The sequence below is a fragment of the Nothobranchius furzeri genome, chromosome 18, assembly GCF_043380555.1.
Source record: "Nothobranchius furzeri strain GRZ-AD chromosome 18, NfurGRZ-RIMD1, whole genome shotgun sequence".
In the NCBI taxonomy this organism is placed as follows: domain Eukaryota; kingdom Metazoa; phylum Chordata; class Actinopteri; order Cyprinodontiformes; family Nothobranchiidae; genus Nothobranchius; species Nothobranchius furzeri.
This window is the reverse complement of record NC_091758.1, coordinates 36630929-36658684: the sequence shown is the minus strand read 5'-3', so window position 1 is coordinate 36658684 and position 27756 is coordinate 36630929. Positions and strand designations below refer to the sequence as shown.

At 44.5% G+C, this 27756-nt stretch overlaps 2 protein-coding genes across 4 annotated transcripts in view; one reads left to right on the top strand and one right to left on the bottom strand.

Annotated features, from left to right (window-relative positions):
- Positions 1–27756, top strand: part of tfb1m (transcription factor B1, mitochondrial) — a 40064-nt gene that overhangs the window by 9455 nt on the left and 2853 nt on the right. For all 3 annotated transcript variants that reach the window (XM_070546734.1, XM_070546735.1, XM_070546736.1), the window contains exon 7: positions 26564–26691. In XM_070546734.1, coding sequence (XP_070402835.1) covers positions 26564–26691 — 128 coding nt within the window. The remainder of the gene's footprint in view (positions 1–26563; positions 26692–27756) is intronic.
- Positions 13130–14858, bottom strand: LOC107392559 (claudin-20). Its single transcript, XM_015970440.3, has 2 exons — positions 14685–14858; positions 13130–14232 (listed from the first exon to the last, which is right to left on the bottom strand). The coding sequence occupies exon 2, from the start codon at positions 14056–14058 to the stop codon at positions 13330–13332; it is 729 nt and encodes a 242-aa protein (XP_015825926.3). The 5' UTR covers positions 14059–14232; positions 14685–14858; the 3' UTR covers positions 13130–13329.

Here is a 27756-nt window from a genome sequence, read left to right as displayed (position 1 = left end):
AATATTTGTCAGCCATGATTAGTTTCTACGAACAAAGCAAAAGATTTAGTTTAATATTACTGTGAAAAGCAGGAAAATATGTAAAACTTGAACGAGTATGAATATTCCCAAACTTTTAAAGACACATGAATCGGCACCTTTCATGTGCAAACCCTGGCCATCACTAAATGTTTTAATGGCCACTTGGTCCAACTTGTATCATTAGGAGAGACCATGGCTTTTTGATGGGCAGATTTCCTGTCGCCGGTGTCCTGCAAAAGATCATGGAGGGCGTGCAGCGTTCTAATGCTATCATCACCTCGGCATCATGCAGGCCCTCTTTTTAATAACATGTCACGCAGCGTGAATCATAACATTTCTATGGCGCTGCTTTGTTTACTGGTGCACACCAGAGTAATTACGCACAACTGCATAAACAATAAAAATGTCCTGCCTGATTTATGGATCTAAATTAAAGGCCGCAGAGAAAGGACTAAAGGGAATAAAGATTTCCTGCAAAAGCAAAGGATTTTCTATAAAACGCAAGTGTGGAAAACACTGATATGACACAAATGAGCCACAAAATCAAAGTCAGATGCTAAATAAAATAAAGATATCTTTCCTAATGATAGCTTGTCTGCTGTAAATGAGAGTCGATGCAAAATGAGGCGGGTGGTTTTAATGCTGTAGCTGACCGAGGCTTGTTAAAGAAAAAAACAGAAGCAGATCATAAAAACAGTGTTGGACAAAAGTTTGTTGCCTTTGCTGCAACGCCTGTGCTTTTTCGTGTGTGTGTGTGTGTGTGTGTGTGTGTGTGTGTGTGTGTGTGTGTGTGTGTGTGTGTGTGTGCGCGCGCGCGTGTGTGTGTAACTGAAGGCAAAACCCGCTCCCGCTGAAACTCGGGGATCACTGATTAAGTTAATAAAGAGGAAATTGTGAAAACTGAAGCACATCTGAGCTTTTGTCGGTTTTTGTGATGCAATTGTCACACCTGAACCCGAGCTGGTCCTTAATCCTGTCTAATGATTCACACATTGAGGCGATATTTTGATATTTTACTGAACATTTACGTATTTGTGCTTCGTGTTGCTCGTATGACAATAAACCATGTGTGAGTGGCTTTAGAAGTGGCTGGATTTTGTGTAATCTGGGTAGTCAGACAGAGACTTATGAAGAATCCAGAGGAAAAAATAGCCTCAGCTGAAGGAGGGATGAAGAGGATGGGATGGTTGATTAGAACCTAGAGGAGCTGGCCATCCTAAGTTTAATGAGAAGGAAATGTTGGATCCGTTTTACTCTAGCAGCTGATGGACACATATTGATAACTGGTGGGGAGAAAGGCTTTTATTCCTGATGCTAATCTGTACTTTTCACACCCTGAAGTTCACTTCTTGTTTCTTGAACATTAATGGACATTAAAGGTTTTCTGGGAGCAAACTGGCTCAAAGGGGTCTTACAAAAACTTTTTTTTAACAAATAAAAGTTGTTCTTTGAGCCTATTTAGCATACAGAACTTAGCTGGGGCTCAAAATGAACCAGGAGCCCCAATAAAAGACCAAACACAGCCTCATAATAAAGCTCTACAAAGGAAAGACTGGTTTTCCCCGTCCTCTCGACCAGGACACGAATATTACACGAGCTGCCTGAAGCTAAACTGCAGCTGTATAGAGTATTCAGATTACTCTATGGGCAAGCTATGGATCTTGTTGTCGTCGTCTTCCTCCGCTTATCTGGGTCCGGGTCGCGGGGGCAGCATTCCAACTAGGGAGTTGCAGACTGTCCTCTCCCCAGCCACCTCCACCAGCTCCTCCGGCAGGACCCCAAGGCGTTCCGGACCAGATTGGAGATGTAACCTCTCCAACGTGTCCTGGGTCGACCCGGGGGCCTCCTGCCGGCAGGACATACCCAAAACACCTCCCCAGGGAGGCGTCCAGGAGGCTTCCTGACCAGATGCCCAAACCACCTCAACTGACTCCTTTCGATCCGGAGGAGCAGCGATTCTACTCCGAGTCCCTCCCGAATGTCCGAGCTCCTCACCCTATCTCTAAGGCTGAGCCCGGCCACCCTATGGAGGAAACTCATTTCGGCCGCTTGTATCCGCGATCTCGTTCTTTCGGTCATTACCCAAAGCTCATGACCATAGGTGAGGATTGGGACGTAGATCGACCGGTAAATCGAGAGCCTGGCTTTCTGGCTCAGCTCCCTCTTCACCACGACAGATCGGCTCAGCATCCGCATCACTGCAGACGCCGAGCCGATCCGCCTTTCGATCTCCCGATCCCTCCTACCCTCACTCGTGAACAAGACCCCGAGATACTTAAACTCCTCCACTTGAGGTAGGACCTCTCTCCCGACCCGGAGTTGGAAAGTCACCCTTTTCCGGTCCGGTTTTCCTATTGATCTACAGGAACCAATCATGGCCTTGATATTCCCAGTACATCCTGGAATGTTACACGTGTGCTCCGACATCCTCCTTTGGTTTTCCTGTCATCCAACAAGGACATTAGCAGTGGCTCTGGCTAGCATTGTTTTGCTGTTAGCGTTACAGCCACCAACATTTATAAACTGTCAACGGTGAAGGGTCATGCGTATTTAAAGGGTGGGGGATGTCTCTGCATATGGCGGGGTATGTCCACTTTTTTTTTTTTTTTTTTTTTTTAGAATGAACCGTTTCTCAGTGGCCATTAAACATGACTAAGATCACTAATTTGCATAGGAAAGCAGATCAGAGGTACGTTAGACAAGCTGCCTAAATTCAACAACAAGGTAAATTTGGTTTTGACTTCTAGGACCCCTTTAAAATGTCTTCTGTGATTTCCCCACATAGAAATACTGAACGAGCAATCACAAAATGACTTCTAATAAGACGCAGCTTTACCCACGTCTGAGATTTCTGAAGTGCCTTTTCAGGGGTCGAGGAGTTCTTGAGTCCATGCTGCCGTCAGATGTCGTCATCTTAAGTAAGAACATTGAGATCTTACATAAAAAGATCTGATTATGTCCAGAAATTATTCTTCGCCGTGGCTGGATTTTAAAATAAATGTCCACATTGCAGTTGGATCTATAAATTGCTTCCATCTCAAGGTCTGTACGTTGTCCGAAAAGCTGCGGTTTTGATTGGAGAAGCTGAGGAGGGGGCATAGAGAAGGGAATCATAAAAGAAACGGGGAAGAAAAGAGGCAATAAAAAATGAAAATTGAGAAATAAAACAGTGCAACATGACAAAGAATGGGCAGGAATAAGCTAGTGAAAGCAGCAGAAGGAATGAAATGAGACAGAGGCTTGTATGTGAAGTTTACGACGAAACAAAACCTGAGAAGCGACTCTTCATCCACCCGAGGACAGAGCAGCAGAAGACGGATTCCTGACAGAGATGGATCTGAGCAGAGAGTCAGGCGCACCTCCAGCAGATGGTTGTGTCGGGCCTCGCTCTGAGTAATGGCTGCATCAGCCATCACCCACCAGCTAACAAGAGGAGAGCCCTACAGATGCTCGCCTTGTATACAGTCGCTTTCCAAGAGCACAGGCTAGAGGAGCAGAGCCTAAATTTCATTTGTTAATGGGGCATTGAACATCAATATTACAGTAGCTGCTGGGAGACTTCAGACTCCTGCAAAAACCTGCATGTGTGTCTGCAGCAGTGTTAAACCTGCATGTGTGTCTGCAGCAGTGTTAAACCTGCATGTGTGTCTGCAGCAGTGTTAAACCTGCATGCGTGTCTGCAGCAGTGTTAAACCTGCATGCGTGTCTGCAGCAGGGTTAAACCTGCATGCGTGTCTGCAGCAGGGTTAAACCTGCATGCGTGTCTGCAGCAGTGTTAAACCTGCATGCGTGTCTGCAGCAGTGTTAAACCTGCATGTGTGTCTGCAGCAGTGTTAAACCTGCATGCGTGTCTGCAGCAGTGTTAAACCTGCATGCGTGTCTGCTGCAGTGTTAAACCTGCATGTGTGTCTGCAGCAGTGTTAAACCTGCATGCGTGTCTGCAGCAGTGTTAAACCTGCATGCGTGTCTGCAGCAGTGTTAAACCTGCATGCGTGTCTGTAGCAGTGTTAAATCTGCATGCGTGTCTGCACCAGTGTTAAACCTGCGTGTGTGTCTGCAGCAGTGTTAAACCTGCGTGTGTGTCTGCAGCAGTGTTAAACCTGCGTGTGTGTCTGCAGCAGTGTTAAACCTGCATGCGTGTCTGCAGCAGTGTTAAACCTGCGTGCGTGTCTGCAGCAGTGTTAAACCTGCATGCGTGTCTGCAGCAGTGTTAAACCTGCGTGTGTGTCTGCAGCAGTGTTAAACCTGCGTGTGTGTCTGCAGCAGTGTTCAACCTGCGTGTGTGTCTGCAGCAGTGTTAAACCTGCGTGCGTGTCTGCAGCAGTGTTAAACCTGCGTGTGTGTCTGCAGCAGTGTTAAACCTGCGTGCGTGTCTGCAGCTGCAGCAGTGTTAAACCTGCATGCGTGTCTGCAGCTGGGTTAAACCTGCATGCGTGTCTGCAGCAGTGTTAAACCTGCATGCGTGTCTGCAGCAGTGTTAAACCTGCATGCGTGTCTGCAGCAGTGTTAAATCTGCATGCGTGTCTGCTGCAGTGTTAAACCTGCATGTGTGTCTGCAGCAGTGTTAAACCTGCATGCGTGTCTGCAGCAGTGTTAAACCTGCGTGTGTGTCTGCAGCAGTGTTAAACCTGCATGCGTGTCTGCAGCAGTGTTAAATCTGCATGCGTGTCTGCAGCAGTGTTAAACCTGCGTGTGTGTCTGCAGCAGTGTTAAACCTGCGTGTGTGTCTGCAGCAGTGTTAAACCTGCATGCGTGTCTGCAGCAGTGTTAAACCTGCATGTGTGTCTGCAGCAGTGTTAAACCTGCGTGTGTGTCTGCAGCAGTGTTAAACCTGCATGCGTGTCTGCAGCAGTGTTAAATCTGCATGCGTGTCTGCAGCAGTGTTAAACCTGCGTGTGTGTCTGCAGCAGTGTTAAACCTGCATGCGTGTCTGCAGCAGTGTTACGGTTATTTTAGCTTATTGAAGTTTACGCTTTTCCCTCCAGCAAAGGTGTCAGCTGGCGTTGACATAAATCTGTCCTTTGATTCGGTGCATATGCTTCACCTTAGTCTGGTCCAGTAAGCCACAGTCACAATGATGGATATCCACTTGCTGACCTCGTGTGACCCGACTCTTGCCTCCACAGCAGGAATAATAGAAGTAAGGATCTACTCCGAGGGGCTGTGCTGCTCTTCTTCACCTCCTGCCACACTTTCTGCAATCTGCACACAATTCATGTGGATCTATTCATATCTCGTAAATGGGGTCAAACACCGTATCGGGAGGATTGGAGAAAGTTATTTCAATGACTCGTGCCAGGAGGGAAAATGCCAGAAGAGCACACACAGTATATTAAAGACCAAGGGTAAGAGGTACCTAAAAATATTTCTTCTTCTTTTTAAACAAAATGCAGAGCCATGCAGAGTCAGCCTGTGGCCGTTTCTGGGATGCTCCTTGCTCTGGGGTTTGCTCAGAGTCAACATTTAGTTGAGGAAATTTGGTTCTGTTTAGTTGCAGAGTGTTTCAAAAAGATCTGCAGGGTTTTTATGTGGGGAAATAATTCTGAACACTATCTACAGTCCAAGGAAATGAAGCTAATTCAAAATGAAATTGACCAAAATGAGTGGCATCAATCTGTAAGCTCTTATTTTGAAGGGTTATTTAAACTTCAGGGCTTGGTTTCAGGTGTTCAGAGGGACTGGTGGATGAATCCAGTGGGAGCATTGATTGAGTTTCATCAGAATTTCAAAGCAGATCTGGAAATATGCTCAGGGACATCACTGCTTTAGCTTGACATTGCCTTCAGTTGCTCTCGGATTCCTTTGATATAATGAATATTTGTCTCAGTGATTATTGTCATGAAGCCAAATATAGATGGCAAAACAGTAACGTGGTCACACCCTTGAAGGCTTAGCCTCACTCACCTTTGGCCTCCCATCCACGTGCTGCACGATGCTCAAAGCTGAAATATTCACGGGCCTCCTTTGAACTGTCAGACTGTATTGTTTTCCTACAAGCTCTCCTTTTGTCATCTCTGCAGCTTTTACTGCCTTTGTCAGCAGTTTACTGTGCAGTCCAAGGTCGTTGCTGTTATTCCAGCAGCCTCATGTGAGCATCAGGACTACAGCAGAGCTCCAACAAAGGAAGGTCGTTTCTCCCCCAGCTTTGACGACCGCGTTTTTTTCCATCTGTACGAACCTTCATGAGCGTAACGGCTGTCCAGAAAAAAGATGCGTTTTAGGTGTGGTGACACACTGGCTTTTTTGGAGCTCGATTTATTGAGGATTAAAGATTTTTTGTGGGGTTTTGGGATGTTGGTGTGCTAGCTCCTTGAAGGTACGATAGAGCTAGCAAGCTACTTTTTGAATACATACAAATTGAAGGTCGAACGTCGTTTCTCCAGGCATCCTCCCCAAGCGACGCCTCTAGAAGACTTTTTGCCAAGGGTTCAAGTTTACGTTTTCAACCTGTCGTTGGCATCTTTTCTACATAAATCCTAACACAACGCACATATGTAATCTTAGAACAATTTAGCATGCTAGCTAATATAGTGTGGAGTTTAACTTTCTTGGTTTACAGCAACTTGGTGCCACTAACAATCTGGAAAGATCCCACCAACAACAGGTCAAAACGTCCAGCACACCGAAGCTCTTCTGACTGACTTTCTCCAATCACACGGCTTTTCCCAAACACACATATGGGCTAGGTAAAGGACAGATAGCTCTGCCAGCCGACAGGACAGGCTGTGTTCACAGACAACTGGTCCCTCACCTAAAACGTTCCCAACAAGAACAGAACCAAACTCGACCATGCGAAACAACTCTTGAATTTAAATTTTGAAACGGCAAAAAAAAAAAAAAGGAAAAATTCTGCCGTAGGCAGCCCAGCTCTGGCTTTGTTTCCTATTCAGCTGCACCAAGCAGAAAATGTAGGATTTGCGCACATAGATGAGGTTTTTCCTGTAGTTTACGTTTCAGCGGCGATTAGAATTATTCCTTTTTGACAAAACAATATTTTTGTATTGCTTCCATTGGAATGTAAAAACTATTTCAACAAATACGGCTAAAATTCTTCAGAAAAAACATCTCCTACCTCATCTTTAAATGACCCCGATATGTATTTTTCTTTTCTTTAATTATTGGAAGACTTACTGGTTAAAGAGCTAATTTGCGGCTCGGAAAGGTTAAACAAATTTATGAGATGGAAGAGTTCAAAGTGAAGGTGGCTGGATAATTAACCTCCACCTGGAACTAGCGAGCACTCATCTTCCCTCGTCTGAGGCTCCATTTCAGATCCCTCGTAGTGGTAACTCGGGGTGAGAGTCTTTGATGGAAAATATAGGTTAAACACACAGAGGAGCAGAACTTATTAGCGCTTCCCCACGGGAGGAGCGGATAGGATGCACTCCTGTTGCATAAGCAAGACGAGGGGGGAAGCGAGAAGGAAATCCTTTAATAATCCTGAAGGCGCATTCTCAGTCTCCGTGTAACGAGGAGGCTCCAATCAGCTTTAATGAAAAGACAGATTCTGACTAGGGATGCAACGATACCACTTTTTTCCAAACCGATACAATACCGTTTAGGGATGTAAGAAAATATCGATATGGCAATGTATCGTGATATTTTTTCCAGCAATATTATATCGATATTCAAAAGCCGTGTATCGGAAATATCGATATGGCAATATATTGCGATATTTTTTCCTGCGATTATTACATCGATATTCAAAAGCCGTGTATCTAATCTTTGAAAGAATTTACATGCAAACATTTGTGTATTTTCTTTTCATTTTGTGCTATTCAATCGCCACCCGCTAGTCGGCAGCAGTGTGCAACAGGTTTTGTTTCCACCATTGAAATGTAAATCCCTCCATCATGGGTCAGATACCTCATGTTAAACATGTTACGTATCAGTTTGCACTGTTTATTGAACATTCTTACAATAAATTCAGTTAAAAAAATTGCTTGTAACATCTGACTGAATGTATTGCAATATATCGTGATATATCGTATCGTCTCCCCTGTATCGTGATATGTATCGTATCGCCAGAATTTCAACAATACACATCCCTGATACCGATACTTGGATCTGAATATTCGCCGATACCGATTACAGATACCGATACTTCTACCACACAAAAAAAATGCTATGATTTGGAATACAGGTTTTATTTTCTTCTCTGCTTTCAACAGGAAAAGACTGTGAGGTAGATAAAAAGTAAAATATATGAATAGAAATCATCACAAAACTAAAATATTAGGTGAACAGAAATGACAAGTTACAGTTAAGTCATTTTCAAGCAACTGCATTGGTATTGCTTCCTGGTATCGGTTAACTTTTACCGATACCAGTATCGGTATCGGTGCATCCCTAATTCTGACTCGCTACAAGCTGCAGGACAGACACATTAATACCCGTATTCCTGATTCTGACTGGAAACCATCTCTCATTTTATGTCTTTTTACACTTCACAATTTGTTTATTTCAAGGAAATTCAGAAGCAAATTAGTTTATTTATTTATTTATTTTAGCAAATCCTGTTTAAACAAATAACCTTTTTTGTTTAAAATAAAATCATTATTTATATATAAAATTAAATGTTTCGGATCAACAAACAAATATTGATGCCTGAGCCAAGCTGCAGCAGGGTTTTTTTCACCCCCCTAACATGGAATTATTGCGTTTTCAGTGATTTTACTGGCAGTAATCAGGCCCGCTATGGTGAACTGAACACTGGTTTATTTTTCTTTAAATAATCACACTCTTGATTTAAAAGTAGCGTTTTGTATTTGGCTATTTTTGTCTGATTTGTGATATCAAGCATCTGAGTGACAAGGCAAAAACAAGACATCTGTGAGGAGTCACTGGATTTGTGAGACAACTCCTGTTTTATTCTCAGTGAGGCTCAACTGTAGCAAACCATAATAATGAATTAAAGTTGAGTTTTAGACGTACAGCAATGCTACAACTCTTCCATAAACACAGAATGGCAGCGTTTAACCATTAATAAAGACGTTAGTAATACATTTTCCCAATCAACTAATTAGATTTTATTTTGCAACAGATTTTTGTCTTTTGGACATTTTTACTGCGGAACTGATTCTGATTTACTCAGAATATTTTGTAAAGATGTGAGATGAGGGGAAAAACATCTTATTAATGTCTTTTAAATCTAATATTTAAAGGGACTTTACAGAGTTTTGAATTTTTATGCTCGTGATTGCCCCCTCAGGCCAAAAGCGTAACGGCAGCTTCAGTAGTAGGCTCGTGCACGAGGCGCGCATGCTGTACGTGCACACTCCTTAACGAAAATAACAGCTGAGACAGTCCCGTGTGTGTGTGTGTGGCCCGGAGGGCAGAGGACAGGAGAACGTGCAGCTAATTAATTAAATAATGTGGTTCTGTACCTTTCTCTTCAGCACAGCCGACAAAGGTTTATGATGGGTCAGTCCTCCTGCATGCTCAGATCATTCCCTTCCCTTGCTTGAAAAATTGTTCCAAAATGAAAGTTGAACCCACATCTTTTTTATCTGTGAATTTGATGCCGTTCGGCGAGTCTCAAATAAAAATTTGGGCATCTTACTGTTAAAAAATATACCATTAATGTAAAACAGAAACTCTAAATAAACTATGTTCACACCCAGAATCGAACCTGGGTCTTCCACACGGGAGTCCGCCATCTTACTGAGTGAGCAATAGCACGAGTGACGTAGTTTGTATCTGTATCAGCTGAAACAACGTCCAAAGAACGGTTCGGAGCGAAAATGGCTATTTTGTTGCTAATTTGCAGGAAATATCTAGAGGAAAGTAGCTAAGGGTCCTCAGAAATGTAGCTAGGTTCATCACTAGGCGTTAGGAACAGCGACAAAGTGGCACTGCCTCTCTCTCTGCTGCTAAAGCTACGGACAACAAACGCTACGGGCGATGCCTGAGCGTGAACGCGCATGAAGCAGCCTGCTCGACCCGAGCATCTCTCTTTTTCTGTGATTTTACAGAAAAACAGGCAATCACAGTAAAAATGCCAGGGCTCATTCTACAGGACCAGGGCATTGCAGGAGAATGTATGAAGAAGACATTTATTATTTCTATACATGTTTTGGCTGTCAAACTTCCATAATGCCCCTTTAATGAAAACATTTTAGCAGTTGTAATTACTTTTACCAGGCTGCTCTTTTCTTCCCCGCTATAGCTTACAGTAAACTCATTACCTCGTGTCAGATGAACCCACCAACCCAGATAGCGGCCGTTCCTTAGAAATCCCAGGGGCGTTATTATTTCATTCGTGTATTAGCTCATGCTCTCCTTTTACCAAGCCGTAACTGGAAAAGCTTTTGGTATCGGCGTTAGGAGAATCCCTTCGTTTTCTAGATGCTTCTGTAGCTCCGAGCAGACCGGCTACCAGAACCTCCACAACCACACCCAGTAAAAGTCCAGAACACCCAGCAGGAGCTTTGCTTCCACAAAATAGTTTTATTGGTAAAAAATAGAACTACTTGCACAAGCACATTGAGACAACTGTATCAGAACTTGTGAACTGCTCATCATCACTAATATGCTCTGGCAAAGTAAGAAGTGCTAAAAGCATTCACAAAAATAAGCTGCAGTAGTCAAAATAATAAACAACATCTCGGTACAGTTTATGCAGGAGAGTTGTAACTCTCTAGATCTTTTAGACCAAGTCGCATTGCACTCTGGCCACTTGTAAGCAAATAAAACTGCGTACTGAGGATTAAGCTGCACAGCAACAAAGAATAGGACTCTCTAGCCGGCGGTTCCCTGCTGAATCCCATCAGACAGAAAATGCTCCATTTTTTTTGTCCAGAGTGCCGCTTGTTATGTGTTCCTATTGGTCCAGAGAGCAGGAAGTGCTCGGTTAGTTAAGCCAAAACTGCTGTTAGGTCGTAACACAAAGTAAAAGTGCACTGAGTAGACTTCTTATAAAGAAGATATGGTATGAATACGGTGTAGCTGTACTGAAACAGTCTGAAGGACTATTGATCCCTCAGTGGAAACAAATCTTATCCTAGATGCTTGTGTACGTACACACACACACGGTGACGCAGATTTCCTGGCAAACATGTCTTTTAGAAGCTTACACACAAACACACACACCTACCTGCCGTGTGAAGCTCTCGTACCCAGTGAAGTCTAGCTGTGCTTTGGGGAATGAGATAGAGAATTTAAAAAGCAACCCTCGAAAGCCACACAGGACTGTACACAAGCATCTAGTTGATTTAGTTTGGCAGAACAAATCATTTTCAAATGCATAATTCATGTATAAACAACTTAATAAAAAAATAAACCAAAAAAGTTACAGACAACATTAAAACCTGTCATCGTGACACAATTTGGCACATTCTCTAAAACACATCCTGTGTTATTAGCTGATGACATGGCACATTCTTTACTTTGTTTTTATTGCATTAATCGGTTATGTCGCCTGGGCAGGGGGTTACTGTCAGGAGGCCGAGTCAGGTCTGAGCTGAGCAGGGTGCGGCGGGAACCTGGCCCCCACCGGGCTGCCGAGAACCTCCAGCGGGGCCCACAGAGGAGCCTGTGGTGTGCTGGCAGCAGCCTGCAGGTGGCGGTCTGAGCTCAGCCATCTGCTCTTCCCCAGGAAGCTGCAGGTTTAATAGAGAGGAGGAGAGAATGTGCAGTTCTATATATCCCAGCCTGATCCTCCCCTCAGAGTAACACACACACACACACACACACACACACACACACACAGCCATGCAGCTGACACATGAGTAGTTGGGGGTGGGGAGGGGGGGTTGTGCATTTCAGGAGGACATGCTTTCAACATGCATCAGTGTTCTCCCCTCAGAGATCACATCCATGTGACGTCGTGACACCGACGGGGCGGGAGGGGAGGGGCGAGTTAGGACGACTGGTAAGATAGTCAAGTGGATGCAATTTAAGACACTGAGACCTTCTGCAGGTGGGGACTGGCAGCATACGCGTGCTGCTGACGCACTTGGAAAACAAGTCACATATGGAGAATGACTCAAACCTTTTTTAGAAGCTGGCTACACGGCTGGCTTTCAGCTCCACTCGAGAAGCTTCTCATCTTCTGCCCCGGTGCCACGGCACTATTAAATATCTGTACATCCATGTGGGAATGCTTCCAGGGACGAGACGAAGGTCTCCAAAACCGCAGAACAAATGGTATTTTTATAAATACCCACCTAATAAATGGGATTAGTGTGAGCAGAGGCCTTTGCACGCCATGGCAAGAGGGAAAAGATGCCTCCTTTTCAACTTCTGTGACTGACATGCAGATACCACCCCCCCACCCCTCCAGACAATAAAAGACATTCAGATAGTGCGTTTAGTTTCCATGGCAGTGCAGAGGCGAATGACGGGAGAGAAGAGCGGCAACTGTGTACATAAAAGACACACTTTGACGGGTAGGTGTGTGTGTTTGGGACGGATTGTGATGGGTGGACGCTACCTACACACAGGTTGTCAGGACAGGAACACTAAAAACGATTGTCCCACAATCTCATCCAGACAATTTCTCTCCATCTCTCTCTTATTTCCACCTGCAGGCGACAACATGCCCGCGTTTTCGGTTAAATCCAGCCCACTCCTCCTCCTCCTCCTGACAGTCCTCTTTGAACAGTTAGAGCAGGGTAATGTTTCTACAGCTTTTCAGGCACAGGCATTGTGTGGTTCAGTCTTCTACCAGGCATTCCACTGTATCTACACGCAGACAGGCTCCACGCGGCATGCTTTAGAGGCAAAATATCGACATCCTTCTAGCAGCTAGCAAAAATACGACCGTCTATTTCAGTCAGTTCCGGGTTGCTTTCTAAAAACTTACAACTATTCTTTTATTCTGCATTTCTATTGCCTAGTTTTGTCAAATGGGATACTAACGATTGTAAATAGCAGCTAAATGATTGCTTGTTTGCCCTCGGTTCAAACCTTTGGTGAGGGCAAAATAAATAAAAAATAAATTCTACATGGAAGGCTTCCTTATTTGCTTAATCCGTTCCCTGGGGAGCGCTTATTGTGATTTACTGGTGAAGGCTGCATTTGTTTGGGGCTTCCTTCGTTTCTGCAGCAGCTCCATACAAACTCTCGCCATTTGTTCCAAGGCGCTGCTTAGGGAATACCTCCACCGCTTGTGCTTGCAAAACAGGAGGGGAAAGGAGGCGAGCAAGATGGAAACGAAGGAGAAATTAATTCAAAGTTGTTGCCCTCCTCTCTCTCCTGTTCTCCACCTCAGTCTGAAGTAAAATCCAGCACGTAGCGTGAGCTGTGATGGTTTCCCCTTAGGCTCGTCTTCCTTTAGCCGATGGCTGCGTACACAGCGGTGCTTTATTATACATAGTCCTGCAGGCTGTAGCCAGTCTTATTGTCTAACGGGGAGAGGGAGCAGTACTGGTGCTGGAGCTCCTGCTGCTGCTGGAGCAGCTGTTGCTGCTGCTGCTGGAGCAGTAATTTATCAGGATGTGGGAGCAGGATCAGGTCCTGCGGACCGTGCCGCTTCCCCGAACAGGACATACAGAAGATGGACCCTCCAACAAATAGGAAACCCGCCGAAACAAAGGCCACGTACACAGCGCCCCCAGGCTCAAACTTATTGCTCTCGGGCACGCTGGAGTCCAGGAAGTTGGTGATGACCTCGTTGGTGAACCACGAAGCAGGCACCAGACACAGAAAACCCGCAGCAACGAAGCAGCCACCGCTGGCGATGGTGGCATGCCGCTTGGAGCGTCGTCCGCCTCCCCAGCGTGTACACTTTAGTCCCAGGGATGCCAGGCAGAGACCCATGGCAGCTAGAACGCAGCACAGCACCATGGTGGTGCGAGCAGTCTGCAAGTAGGCAGGAAGTGAGAGCACCGAATACTTAAGTGTGCAGCTGAACATGCCGGTGCTGTACCAGTTGCAGTCCATCCACAACCCCTGCATTTGGGAGATCACCGTGATGATGTTAGAACCCACATCCGCTCTGACCTTCCAGTTGGGCAGCAGGGTGGCCACCGTGGCACCCAAGATGCCCAGAAGCGCCAGGACAAATCCAAATATCTGCATGCCAGTAGATGCCATGCTGCTTGTCAGTCTTGTGCCTCCGCTGCCTCAGCCACTGTCCTCTTCACGCAGCATTCACCCAGCACCAGCCGGGCTCGTCGACCCCTCTGCCCCGATGCCTTCCTCTTCTCCTTTGGTGGTGCACCAGCTGCCAGTTAGATCCCCCAGTATTTCAGCTGCGGCTCCGCTGGACTGAAGGAGAGAGACCAAAATGAGAAATTGAAACGAGCACGTCTCCTTGCACTCCCTTCCTCTTCATCATCTTATTCACCTCACACTTTTTTATTCTGGCTGGAAACAAAGGACAGCATGCGGCAGCAGGAGCTGCTGACTGTGGGTAAACAACACAACAGGGACGACTGTGCACCTTCTTCCTCTCATCTGAGCTAAGTAGAGTTGTTATGAGTGAGAAATTAGTTTAGATTAGCAATCCTCAAATAGATAATGTGGATTTAAAGCTGCAGTGTCCACAAAAAGCCTAGAAACGATCCAAAATGAACAGTTTTCATGTAAAATAAAACAATAATGAAAGTTTGAGGGCTTTATGCTGGAAAAAAATGGTGTCTGCTACTTCTGAGTCGAGGCTTTCTGGTGTTTATCTTTTTATCTGGAAAACAGCGATTTCTTAACAAATAATCTCTTACCGCGGCTGGTGCAGAGCTGGAGCCGACGAGTCACGTTGTTCCGGGTAATTCCAGTAAACACGGCGGGCTGGTAGCGAGGGGGCGAGGGGCACGGCTCTCCCCGGACCGCGGGTTCATTCAACACATCCATTTCCTTGGTAACAAGCGCCGGAGAGACCACACAGGCTCGGCCGGAGCCTGGGAGAAAGTAACCGTAGCGCCTTCTCCCCTCTTCTCCCTCCCCTCATCGCTCGGCTTCTCCTCCCTCTCCTCCTCGTGCGTGCGTGTGTGTGTGTGTGTGTGTGTGTGTGTGGTGGCGCGTGCGCGTTCTGACTCGCAACTTCCGACAAAGCAACCTAATCTGTACAAGCAGCGCGCGAGCCCGTGCTTGTTAAAGCTGGTTAACATTTGTATTGATGTAGGCAAATATCCGCCCGGTGTTCTGTCGAGATGTGTTGCCCCTGAAAACGGTCTCTCCACTTGACTCGACGCCCAGCCCTCAGGATGTGTTCAGCTAAAATCTACAAAACATTGAAGCAGAGGAACTAGGAATACTTTTGTTTTTGCAGAAGTCGCCTGTACCACATTAACCAACTCAAGTTAAACACATCAGCTACAGTCATTTGTTGAGTTTAGTAGTAAAATAGTCTCGGAAAGATCCTTATTCAACAGGTGATCCAGTCTGTGACTCACCCAAAACAATTTATTTAAATAGACAAAAAAAAAATTACACACGATTAAAACAGCCAGGGGTGGTTCTATGGTGGGTCCAGGGTGGGCTAGCTTGGACCCCCGTGTCTCATCAGTGGCGGTTTTACCATTAGGCGTAGGTCGACGGCCGCCTGGGGCCCCCAACTCTGACCGCCGGCGCCCATCTGTCAATGCCACAATGGACTATTCCTTCAAGACGCTGATGCACAAACAGGAACCGATTGGTAGTCATTCCACTCCAATCCAGTTGGTGGCAATAATGGACCAAATTGTTGTTTGCCAAGTGCCATAAGACCACAAATAAGAAGAAAAAAAGCAGAAGAATAAGAAGATAGGCGGGGGGGGGGGGGGGGGGGGGGGGGGGCTGGGCGATATGGCCTCAAATCTATATTGCGATATAATCTGAAGAATGTGCTGTAACGATATATATTGCGATATATTTTTTCCTCTGTGTATATATGTCAAAATGACATGCTTTTTAATATCCTCATGTGGCAAATATATGCCACTTGAGGCATATAGGCCGCCTCCTCCGCCCACTCCATGCTTGCTGTCACTGCCATTCTGTTGCCCCAATGTCAGCAGGGTGCACATCTTAGTGACGTCATGTGTTATCGCGATATCGTGGTATTGCGATATAGCCGAAAACTATATTACCCAATTTTATATTGTTTCTACCTTATATAGTTTATATTGCCCACCCCTAGCGGTAACGTTCATAACAAACTCGAAGCAGTAGTCAAAACATTAACCCTCTGGGGGTCCAGGGTGCAATTTGCCGTTTTTGACTAATTTAGAGTTTTCCTTTGTATTTCCAAACTAAAAACCATAACCACTGCCTTATGTGGTATCAATCTTTTCAGCACAACCTGGACTTTATGAATTTATACTTATTTTTATATGTGGACATAAAGGGGTTGCATATTAGACCTTAAATCACTCAAAAACATAAAATCAGAATTGGAAAAAGGTTGTTTATTTTACTGTGAAACCAACGAACATTTATGACGAATGTTTTTTATAATTTAGAATGGTAATCTAGACTGTACATTTATAAAAATATGACTAAATATAGCAAATAACTAATAAAAAAAAATTATTAGCCCTCTGGGGTCCAGGGTGTGAATCACGGTTTTTGACTCATTTTGGTTTTTCTTTTGTATTTTCTAATAAAAACAATAAATATTGCCTTATGGGGTATCATTTTTTCAGGACAACCTGGACTACCTGAATTTATACTTATTTTATTAATTTGGCAATAATATACATGCATTTTGGAGTGGGGAGTGGCTCTGTCTCACGCCGCGGAGTCGAGATCTGACAGCTGCGCGGCGCCGCCCACTCCTCTTGTTGGATCTCTGAGGAGCTGCATCTCTGCCTTCATCCTCTACCTCATCATGACCCAACTCTTCTATGAGGACGGATGGATCTGCCACATCCTCATCAACATCCTCGCTATTTGCCTCAGACTCCGGCTGTGAGTCTCCGTCCACTTCCTCTGCTTCCAGTTCAAAAAACAGCCGTACTATCTGAACTGCCTGGTGGACATTTATCCTTCTCATCATCCTTTATATAAGCCTAATAGACGCCTACTAAACTGCAGAGACAATATATCTGTCCGTGTCGCTCCAAAATATGAAGTTTACCGTCAATATCTGTCTAATTGTTTGTTGTTACTCCGTTCGCGCCACTCCTCTCCCCGTGAAGCGGCTCCTTTTTGCGCACATCTCGTTACTCGTTCGGCCTTCCTCGCTCTCTCTCAGCTACATAATGATGCTTTTTATCAGCTGAATATGTGAGACTTCCACCGACAGCAAAAGGATCTCATGTTTTTGTGGGGTTTTTATGTTCACAAGCGCATTCCCTCTCACGGACTACTAAACTGCTGTTTTGACAAGTTGTCAGATTGTCTAAAAATAGGTCATTGTTTAGTTTAGTATAACTCCGCTTTTACGTTGCCTATTAACACAATTTAAAAACTGGGGTGTAGTTTATAATCTCCTTTTTAAAGCTGAATTGAAACCGAAACTCAGGGAGGCAGAGTCTTGCTGCTACAGCGTCCCAAATCAGACCTGATCTAAAGACGCGGATACGCGTCCATGGACCCCAGAGGGTTAAGCATGAAATGGAGTTATCCTAGTGGCTCCAATAAGAGAAGGAAGCAGCTTGCTTCAAAAAAGCTTTTATCTTCACTTCCAAAAGTGACATCGTTTTCTATGTAAACATCAAAAGGAAGCAAAAAAGGAAAGACAATGGAAAATGTTTAAAGGGAGGAAAACATGGACATGGCACATATGCAGACTGTTGTAATTCCTACACCGTTCACCTGATTTGGATGTAAATACCCTCAAATAAAAGCTGACAGTCTGCAGTTAAAGCACATCTCGTTCGTTTCATTTGATGTCCATTGTGGTGATATATAGAGCCAAAAATGTTAACATTGTGTCAATGTCCCAATATTCATGGACCTGACTGTAAATATAAATAAAATTTAAAAAATATCAAACACAGTTTTAAACACAACCCTGATTACAAAGCTGTTGGTTATGAAGTTGTCTTTTCAGCCTTTGACCAACAAAACAACAGCAGCAGACCTCAACCATCATCTGTTGGAGGAAACAAACGTGGCTAATAAGCCAATTAAACAACGATCAAATAAGAAAATATGCATCTTCAGAAGCCTTTTGCCTGCAAATTGTCCCTCATGTAGAAATATGATGAAAAATAAACGTGAGTGTTAGCTGATGATTAGCTGCTGCAGATCATTCTTGTATTTGAATCATTCCTTTGTGTACTTCCTCTCTTTGAGTCCATTTCTTTATGCGGTGAGGTACAATGATTAGAAGGGGAAATGTGGAGAAAAAGCAACCAAAGTCCAGAAAAATTATTACACAAGTTAAGGCCTACACACACACACACACACACGCACCTACATACATACATACATACATACATACATACACACACACACACACACACACACACATACATACATACACACACACACACACACCAACATACATACATACATACATGCATACCTACATGCATACCTACACACACACACACATACATACATACATACATACACACACACACACACACACACACACACCCATATACACACACACGCACACACATACATACATATATACATACATACATATATACACACACACACACACACACACACACACACACACCCATATACACACACACGCACACACATACATATATATATACATATATACACACACACACACACACACACACACACACACACACACACACACACACACCCATATACACACACATACATATATACATACATACATATATACACACACACACACACACACACACACACATACATACATACATACATACATATATACACACACACACACACACACACACACCCATATACACACACACGCACACACATACATAGATATATACATACATACATACATATATACATACATACATATATACACACACACGCACACACATACATAGATATATACATACATACATACATACATATATACACACACACACACACACACACACACACACACACACACACACCAGAGATAAAAACATTTAAATAATAGTAATATTAAACCTTTCTTTGTCTATAACATAGTAGAAGGAAATTTATATTAAAGTAGGAATGATGTTAAGTTATAATTTTTAACTTTGTACTCAGACATATTTATCCAAATTTGCTAGTTATGTTGAAATTCATGCTCTGTAAGGTAAAGACGCACCGCGATTTCTACCTGAAGAGGTCCGGAATCGTGTTTTAGCAGGTAGCGATCGGCTTTAGACTGTGTTTGCATGCAGTTGAATATCCTGCTCAGAAATGTAAACAAAGTAAATAAAAGCCATCATATTTCTGCATGGAGCTGCAGTAATCATATCGCAGTACTGCTGCAGCTACAAGATAGGAAGTGACAGGGATGTGACGCTATGAGAATATTTCCAATAACAGCCTGGCTGCACAGCCGAGGACGGGTAATCTAATTTTGACAGAAGGAAAAAGTTGCCGTCATTAATATTTGTATTGCAGAGTCTTGGGAGGCTTTGTGTGTTCACATGTTAGACCAGAGGCCAGAAGAGCATGTGGATCTCAACATGCCAGAACTGACCCTCCCCAGAGCATCATCTTCATCAGTCAGCAGGAGGCTAACGCTCACAGCTGCTACCCCGTCTTTCCTTTCCTCTGTGTAACTAGGAAGGGAGTGGCTACGGTGGCCTTGATATATGAAGGACAAAATAATGGGAAGGGAAGCCAAATCAGACAGGAATAATAGACTTGATGTTCTCGTAAATGCAGATGTGGTTTTGGGTTGTTGCACAGCAAAGGCCTCCTGTAGGACATTCAGTCTTTGACCAAATGATGCTTCTCTGCTGTTAGTTGCAGCGATGCTGTAGCACCTGATTTGCTTAGTTATTGATCAACTGTTCTTTTTTCCCCCTGCAAACAACCCCTTGGAGGCTTTTTATTGAAGTGAGATCTGGCCAGAAGATGGGAGGGTACACATGGCGTTGCAGGGTGTGGATGTCGACCTTCAGTGGTGCCACGTTCTCAGAACGCCTTGATGCCACTGCGGCAGGATGAGAAATCCTCCAGTTTCCCGTAGACGCACTATGTCTTGGCACTTGTGATCGTCCTTGTACAGATGAGATCTTAAAGTGCTGATGTGGTTTTCTTCTGGGAGAAAAATAAATAAATTACTAGATAATCCAGGGAATGGATGAAAGGAGAAAAAAATGAAAGGAGAAAGGAGCAAAATGTAGTTGACATGCATCCGGTGAGCGCAGATGTGCGACGCTGTGATGTGTGAAGTTGTTGCAGGTTGTTGTGAGTGTGGTCCCCTTTGTTTTAACACCCCACAGCTGAGCTCTTTAGCCTTTCTGCAGCAGAGCTCTGAGGCACAGCCGGATCGGCCATGCGCTCCTCTGCCCACACGAGGAGCTTCTATCGATTCATTTGCATTTCCCTCTTTTATGTCCTCCCTTGCATAATTGGTTTTCTGTGCTCATCGTCTTGCAAGGGCCGCTTGTTCACAGTTCAGATGCAAGGTGTTGTCTGATGTGGCTGTCAACGCAGTCTTCTACAGAAGGGCCTCACTCTAGCATACGTAATACGTTGAAAAGCAGTAAAACTAAAAAAGTTAATGGGCAGTGGCTTCAACCTGTTCCAATCTATCCCATGAAAACGTTTTTCCCCCAAGCATTCCTTATTTTCTGGCACAGTAAATTGCACTTTTTAGGGTGAAGTTCACGCTTTTCTATGGCGAAAGCGTCTCTTAAGGGAGCTGATCTTGTTAAAGACTAACCCTGCAGCCTTGAACGTCCTCTGTGTGTGTCGTGGGCAGTTTTTTTGGGAGGGAAACGGCGAAGGAACTCAGAACCATTTCCTTCTTATACCCCTCTAGACTTGTCATTCTGGTATATATTTCTGGCACAGACCAGTGCCTGTACCTCTCCAAGGACGTGGCTTCTTCCATTGATGTAGTAGAGGTTGTCTTCTTAAGGTATTGTCACGATTAATGCAGCTCTTACTGCTTTGGTTGCATGTTCTCTGAGCACTTCTCTCTCTTTTATTCCCAGGCTGTTTATAGCTTTCCTCCATCCCCCTTCTCTCTCTCTCTCTGAACCTTCTATTATGTAAGCACAAGTGCTGGTGGTTCAGGTGGTGCCCCAGGGTCCCTGCCATCTCATCTTGGTTACGCTTTGAGGGACTTGACAAATTACTGCTCACACCCCATCGGGCAAGAACTCACCAAGAAAGACACATTGGAGGTGGAATAGGAGGGAAGGAACCTGGTGAACCATGGGGCATAGCTGGAGAAATGGAGTTCCCTGCTGAGCTTTGGGAAGGTCGAACAGGAAAAATGTTAATGCACAAATATGTTAATATCAGTGCAGACGCTTTGTTCTCAAGTGGGACGGGAAAGGTCGAGAATGGTGGACACAAGTAGATTGCTCGTATTTTTACCCTCATCTTAAAGGTCTCGCTCACTGGCAAACCGTGTAATACTGGTTCTTTTTGAAATACGATTGGTCGCTCCGAGTCGCACGTGCACGAGAAAATTTCCTTCGCTCCCCATCACCTGGATTAGCTGCAGACAGGAAAACAATCGGATCAATAAAAGCTCATCTCTCCTACGTCAGGGAAAATTAGGATTCATGGTCCGACTTGGCTTACGTTGGCGAAGCACGTCCTGGCTAATAGAAGCTAACCACTAGCAACTCCACAACGCGGCGGAACACGTTCAGGCTTGTGGTGTGTTTAGAGACATCACATCAACGTGGCATTTTTTTAACCCAAGAAAGAAGAGTGAGCGAAGGCAGCGGAAGAGTTGGGTTGCTGTTAGCCAATCAAACTAGATTTTTGAATACCATGAATATTAATAAGACGTGTAATCCTGCGGTTTGCCATCCCCCGCTCCTCTGACAAACTTCTACCCCCTGAAGCAGGAGTGCGAGAGCTTATTTCCCCTAGAAATTACTCACAAGGCATTCAGTCGTACCAGAGACCCGATGGAAAAAAACTAGTGAGTAAGATCTTTTTAAAAATAGCTACTTATTCCTTCCATTAAATAACCTTTTCTTAAAAACGTGAGTTTTTATGGGTTCAGCAAATAATTAGTACAATTCAGGATGAGAAGCAGAAGTTCAGAGTTTGTGCAAATGTTTGGTCTTTCTTTTCAGAAGGGATTATGTTGGATGAACGTGGAGTTAGAGATGAGGGAACGAGTGCTGATCCTTATATAACAACATAATCAGAAGGCTAAATCTGTGTCGACTTGTTTACTACACAACCTTGAAAGGAGTGATTATTATCAGAGGCTGTCCAATCGTTGTCCTTTTTTGTGTACGACATCCTCTGCTGCTCTCGTAGAGCCGAACTGGCAGTGAAGGGTCGGGATGTCAGTCGGCCTCTGGAAACCTGGAGGATATTTGAAGTTTCACTGAAGTAAAAGTGTTCATAACACCTTCAGGTGTGGGGCCAGGTGACTTGGTAGGATTTTCCTCGCATGTTGAAATTATCAGGGGAAGAGTTAATGGTAGGCAGCTGGATATATTACAGCGGCGCTACCTAGTCGAGCCGTGTAGCAAGGCCATACATAAATCATAGCAGCAAAGTGACTTGGACAAGCTGACGGCTGAAATGCTGCTGCCTGTATTGTATAGTCCCAATATCGACTTTTCCCCTTGCTCCTCTCCTAAATCATGAATCGTGGAATATAAATGACCCAATTATTCCACCAGAGAGTGAAATTAAAGGCTTTCCTTTCTATATGGCTTCTTCCTCCTAACAGATGGTGGTCCAGTCTTGCATAACTGAAGGACCGATCATGTGTTCTGCAAATCCAGATTCAAAATCTTGATCAGATTCGTAACATTTTGATGTGGCACGTGGAGGAGTTTATCCCCCTAATAGAAATCAGATGATGCAGCCATTACTCTCTGCCGCCGTCTTCCACGTGACTTTTATCCTAACGTGAGATATCCGTCACGATAAGGAAACTCTGGAGTGTTGTGGCTGACAACAAACAACATTCCAACTAAAATTATTCAGCTGCATGCTCTCACAGCTTCTTTCCATCCTCCTTGTCATACCATCTAAAGCTGGAGACTTTTGGAGCCTTCTCTGAGCTTTACTAGTGCGCAGCCTTCGGGGCTGTTGAGACAAACACCCCCCCCCCCCCCCCCCCCCACCACCACCACCACTGCCGTCCCATTAAACGCCACTGCGGCAGGAAGCTCGGCAGCATCTCTGGACTACACAGCGATCCACAGATCTGATAAGAGATAACGCTGCATTGTGAGCGTGAGCTCTGTCGTCCGGGAAAACTTTCATTAAAAAGCCTTTGCTTGCTTGGACCATTTGAGCCTTCCTCCGTTAATTATCGACACCAACCCCTGAGCCCAAAGCAAAAAAGCAGCTGTGAATGAGTGAGTCACATCATCCAGAAATACAAGCAGCAGCGTGCACGAGGAGCTCTGCAGGGCTTGTGATCACAACAGGGGGCTGCTGAGCTGATGGTGTCCTTTAATTTTACCTCTAACGCGTGAGTCGGAGGGGGAATTTGTCCTCAGGATAAAGTTTTATTTGCATGTTTGCTTTTAAAGTTCAAATTTAAATGCTGCGTTAGCATCGCCACTCATGCATGGCAACCCTGCACACCTTCACCCCCTCTCGTTTTCTTTCCTGAACAAAAGTTTCAGCTTATTTCTCTTTAGCTCAAATTCCAAAATCAAACATGTGAGCAGTTTGTGTACAATAATTTTACCTTTTAATACAAAGAAAAACCCTTAAAGCCTCTCGAATCTCTCAAAGCCAAAAAAGCACTTGGGAGCAATGAAATGTATTATTATTATAATTGTTATTATGAGGAACGCTGACGGTGTGTCTCCATGGAGTCTTATTGTTAGTCTGCTCAGACTCCAGCTCAGTTCTCCCTCACCAGGGAAGCTCGGCTCTTACCAAAGATGGAGAGATGGATGTTGAACTAACCCTAACCCTGGTCCACAGCCCCGATCCCGATCACCCTAAGGCCACAACACGCTGGGGAAGATGGTGGCCTTCATGTGCAGTCAAAGCAAAAATTCACAAACTAAACAATTTACAATGTTTTTGGGTTATTTTATCCCATCATGATATTTTAAAGCCTCTTTATTAGTAATAATAATAATGCATTGAACTTATATAGCGCTTTTCAAGACACCCAAAGACGCTTTCACACACTCTCACATTCACACACTGCTAGTGATGGTAAGCTACTTGTAGCCACAGCCGCCCTGGGGAGGTCTGACAGAGGCGAGGCTGCCATTTGGCGCCGTCGGCCCCTCTGACCACCACTGACACAGGCAAGTTGGGTGAAGTGTCTTGCCCAAGGACACATCAGCAGGATACCCCTGGCGGGAGCTGGAATTGAACCCACGACCCTCCGATCATGAGGCAACCCGCTCTACCACCTGAGCTACTGCTGCCCCAACATTAGATAAACTACAGCGAGGCGTTGTTCACGTTCATGTGGTCTCTAGTATGAATGAATGCTTTTGAATCATTTTCTGTGGAACAAAAGCTCTGGCGCTCCTGTTTCAGGAAGTGAAAGGGGTGGGGGTGGAAAATGACTAGATTATGTCTTACTCATTAATATTCATGTTATGCAAACAATTAACCTCTGATTGGTTAACAGTGGCACATCTTATCTGCTGTCTTCGTTAAACGTCGCTTTTGCTGATGGTTCGTTTCCGCTAGCCGAGCCGCCGTCTGCTCTCTCCTTACCATGGGCAAGCCACGGTGGGCAACGCCACCCAGCTACTAATACAAGCGGTAAGGGGTGAATAATATTTTCTCGTTCAGCATGAATACGCATCTCAAAATGACGATCATATTTTCAAAAGGACGAGTACAACTCTGTTCCTCAGTGAACGGGAACTTTAAATCCTCTTTATCTTACTCGGATGCTGGATTTGAATTTTAGCTAGTCGTCTTTCCAGCATCTGGAGACCGACGTGCGGACATAACACCTGAAAATGCTTTTTCTCTCTGGCTTTTAACTCTTAAACCTTAGGATTTGTCTTGTCATGCGTCCTTCCATCTTTTAATCTGGGGGCCGATACCAAGTGGTTCCACCTTGTTTGTTTATTTCCTTGTCTTCATGATGCTTGTTATGACCAGTGTTGTTTCAGGAGCGTGTGCAGCGCTTGGGTCGGATGTAATCCCGTGTTTAAAGCACTCTACCAATAAAGTGTTATGGTAACTTGCAGACCTGAAACTGATTTCTGATTGGCCCGTTTGTAGAGTCCGACCGAAGCTGCATTTAAAAATAAACGGCTCACAAATAGCTTTGGTCTTTTCTTTGTTTTTATGCTTCCTTTTGACACGGCTTTCCTGTTTAGACTGGTTTTTAACATTCATGTATTTTTAGTAGGTGAAGTTGTGGGACGTGCGTTAGAAATTAGCCAAGGCTACAAATGTTATTGTGGATGCTATTATTTTACAAATAAGCACTAAATAACATGAAATCCAGATCAATCAATCAATGAAAGCTTTATTCATAAAGCGCCTTCCGCAACCCTGTCAGGAAGCCCAAAGCGCTGAACATGGTACAGTTGTAGGTAAATATATTGAATGAATCAACAATAAAAGCAATTCAAATTACAAAATACAAATTACAAAATACAAATTACAAGATAGATGTCTGAGTGCATGGAGTTGCTGCCATGTGATTGGTTGATTAGCTGTTGGTTTTAACAAATGGAACATGAGCACTACATAAAAGAGCTGGCTAGTGATTTCCAATTAAACTCACAACTCAAGGTGGTGGAAGTACAATTAGCACATTTTAAATACACTAATTTAAAAATAAAAGTGGCTTTGTGGCCCGCGGTTCTGCAGAATGTGGACATTATTCCATTCCTACGATTACTAGCCAAATTAGCCTCAGGAAAGCTGTTTAAAACCTTCAGCTGGGAATGTTTCTTCTTAGCTGACCTTCAGAGACGTTCACCCGCTGCATACGTTACGCAGGAACATTCTTGCCTAGCTGAGCTCTAAATGAAAGATTAAGATGGAACAGCTTTCTGTCACAGTCTTAAAAATATTTTTTATTCTCTCAAACAGTTGGCAGCAGTTATAATTACCTCCATCGTGTTTTTGTAAAGCACAGCGTGAGTTCTGCCTCACGGACCTATTACTGGATCTATATGTATTCCCTCTGCTTCGGTTTTCCGCTCTGCTGGAAACGGTGACAGAGACGGTTTGTTGTGAGGGGGGCTTGTGCGCTATGGTGAGTCAGGATTGTGGGTATTAAGGAACTCCCTGGTGATGCAGCGACAGAGAGGCGCTATGGTCCATCGCACAGGTGTTACTGTGGCAACTGGAACCAACCTGCTATCCAGCCATGCTGCGTCATCCCACTGCCAGCATCTCCTTTTTGTTTCAGCCCAGTGAGATGATCCCCTAATTCTCTTACTTTTGTTCCTCCATCTCTCGTATCATTTATCAGCGAAGAATTCGTGCGCACACTTTGCATTCTCCTCCATCGTCACACCTGTCTGCACTTTCACGCTGGATTTTTCACCACGAGTGCACGCTGTTCAGTCCCATTTGCAAGGTCTTTGCTAACCCTCCTGCTGTGCTTCTGTGTGTGTGTGTGTAGGTGGACGTGGGAGTAGTTCACTTCACCCCTCTGGTTCAGCCTCAGATTCAACAACCCTTCAAGATGGTGGAGAAAGTCGTCAGGAACGTTTTCCAATTCCGTCGGAAGCACTGCCATAAAGGACTAGGGTAAGCACAATCAGAAAACTCGATGTGACTTGCGAGGCCTTTATCCTCGATGTCTCTCATTTACTTTTTAATCCTGACACATCCTCATCTGTCATTCTCTCTGCATTTTTCATTCTGCTCCCCGACATCATCAGAGTGGTTTTAGATCGGCTTTTTTCTCCTGTTTTCCTCTCAGCGCTCTGTCAAACCTAGACACGGCTTTTGAGGCTTTCTGGAACCAAACTCTTAGCACTGAAGCAACTTCAGAGCTCAGTTCAAAACCAGTAGCAACAAAGCCACTCATCCACATGCATGTGATCGCTGCCCATCGCCCCCGTGCTCGTTCGGGAAACGTATGTGGGCCCGGGTAACAAAAGAACCCAGGCTCTGTGAAAGAGAGCAGCAATTATGAGTCACAGAGGTGGCACAGAGAGACGAGGCTGTGTGTTTTATATAGCTGCAGTAGGTTGGCGGCGAGGGCCTCGAATTTGGAAAGCTGTTTCAGTGTTCAAGCACTTAAAAGCATCTGTGCTGTAGAGAGTCAGTTTGGGTAATATTTGTTAACTTGGAATACAAACGGAGAAAGAAAAGGGCCTGTGTGTACTTCAAGGTAGCGTGGACTTTCTTGGAAAAGGCCGATCAAGCATGGTCCAGTGCCCTTTCTTCTGGCTGCTCCCTAGAGTTACAGAATCTGATGGTAGAGGAAAATGGCAAAACACCAGATGCATACTGTCAGACAACCTTAAAAATGTACATCTTTTTGACCAACAACAATCTGATGACCCCACTAACAGGTCCAAACTTTCAGAACCCAACCCGAACCTCCTGAGACTCTGTTCTCTCTTCTCGGCCAACTCTCCACAAACATGCACACAACAACGTTCACAGCCAACAGGTCCGTCACTTAAGCATTTCCAAACAAGAACAGAATAGGAATGTGTAAAACAATTCCTTAAATGAAGTTTGTATACACAAAAAGAATAGAACTTTTCTGCCATTACACTAGCTAGCCTGGCTCTGGCTCGCTTCCTGTTCAGCTTCTCCAAGCTGGGAACGCACGACTTCTCCTCAAGAAGGGCTGTGTGT

Coding starts and splice junctions, on each gene's coding strand:
- LOC107392559 (XM_015970440.3), bottom strand. CDS start 14,058: ATGGCATCTACTGGCATGCAGATATTTGGATTTGTCCTGGCGCTTCTG.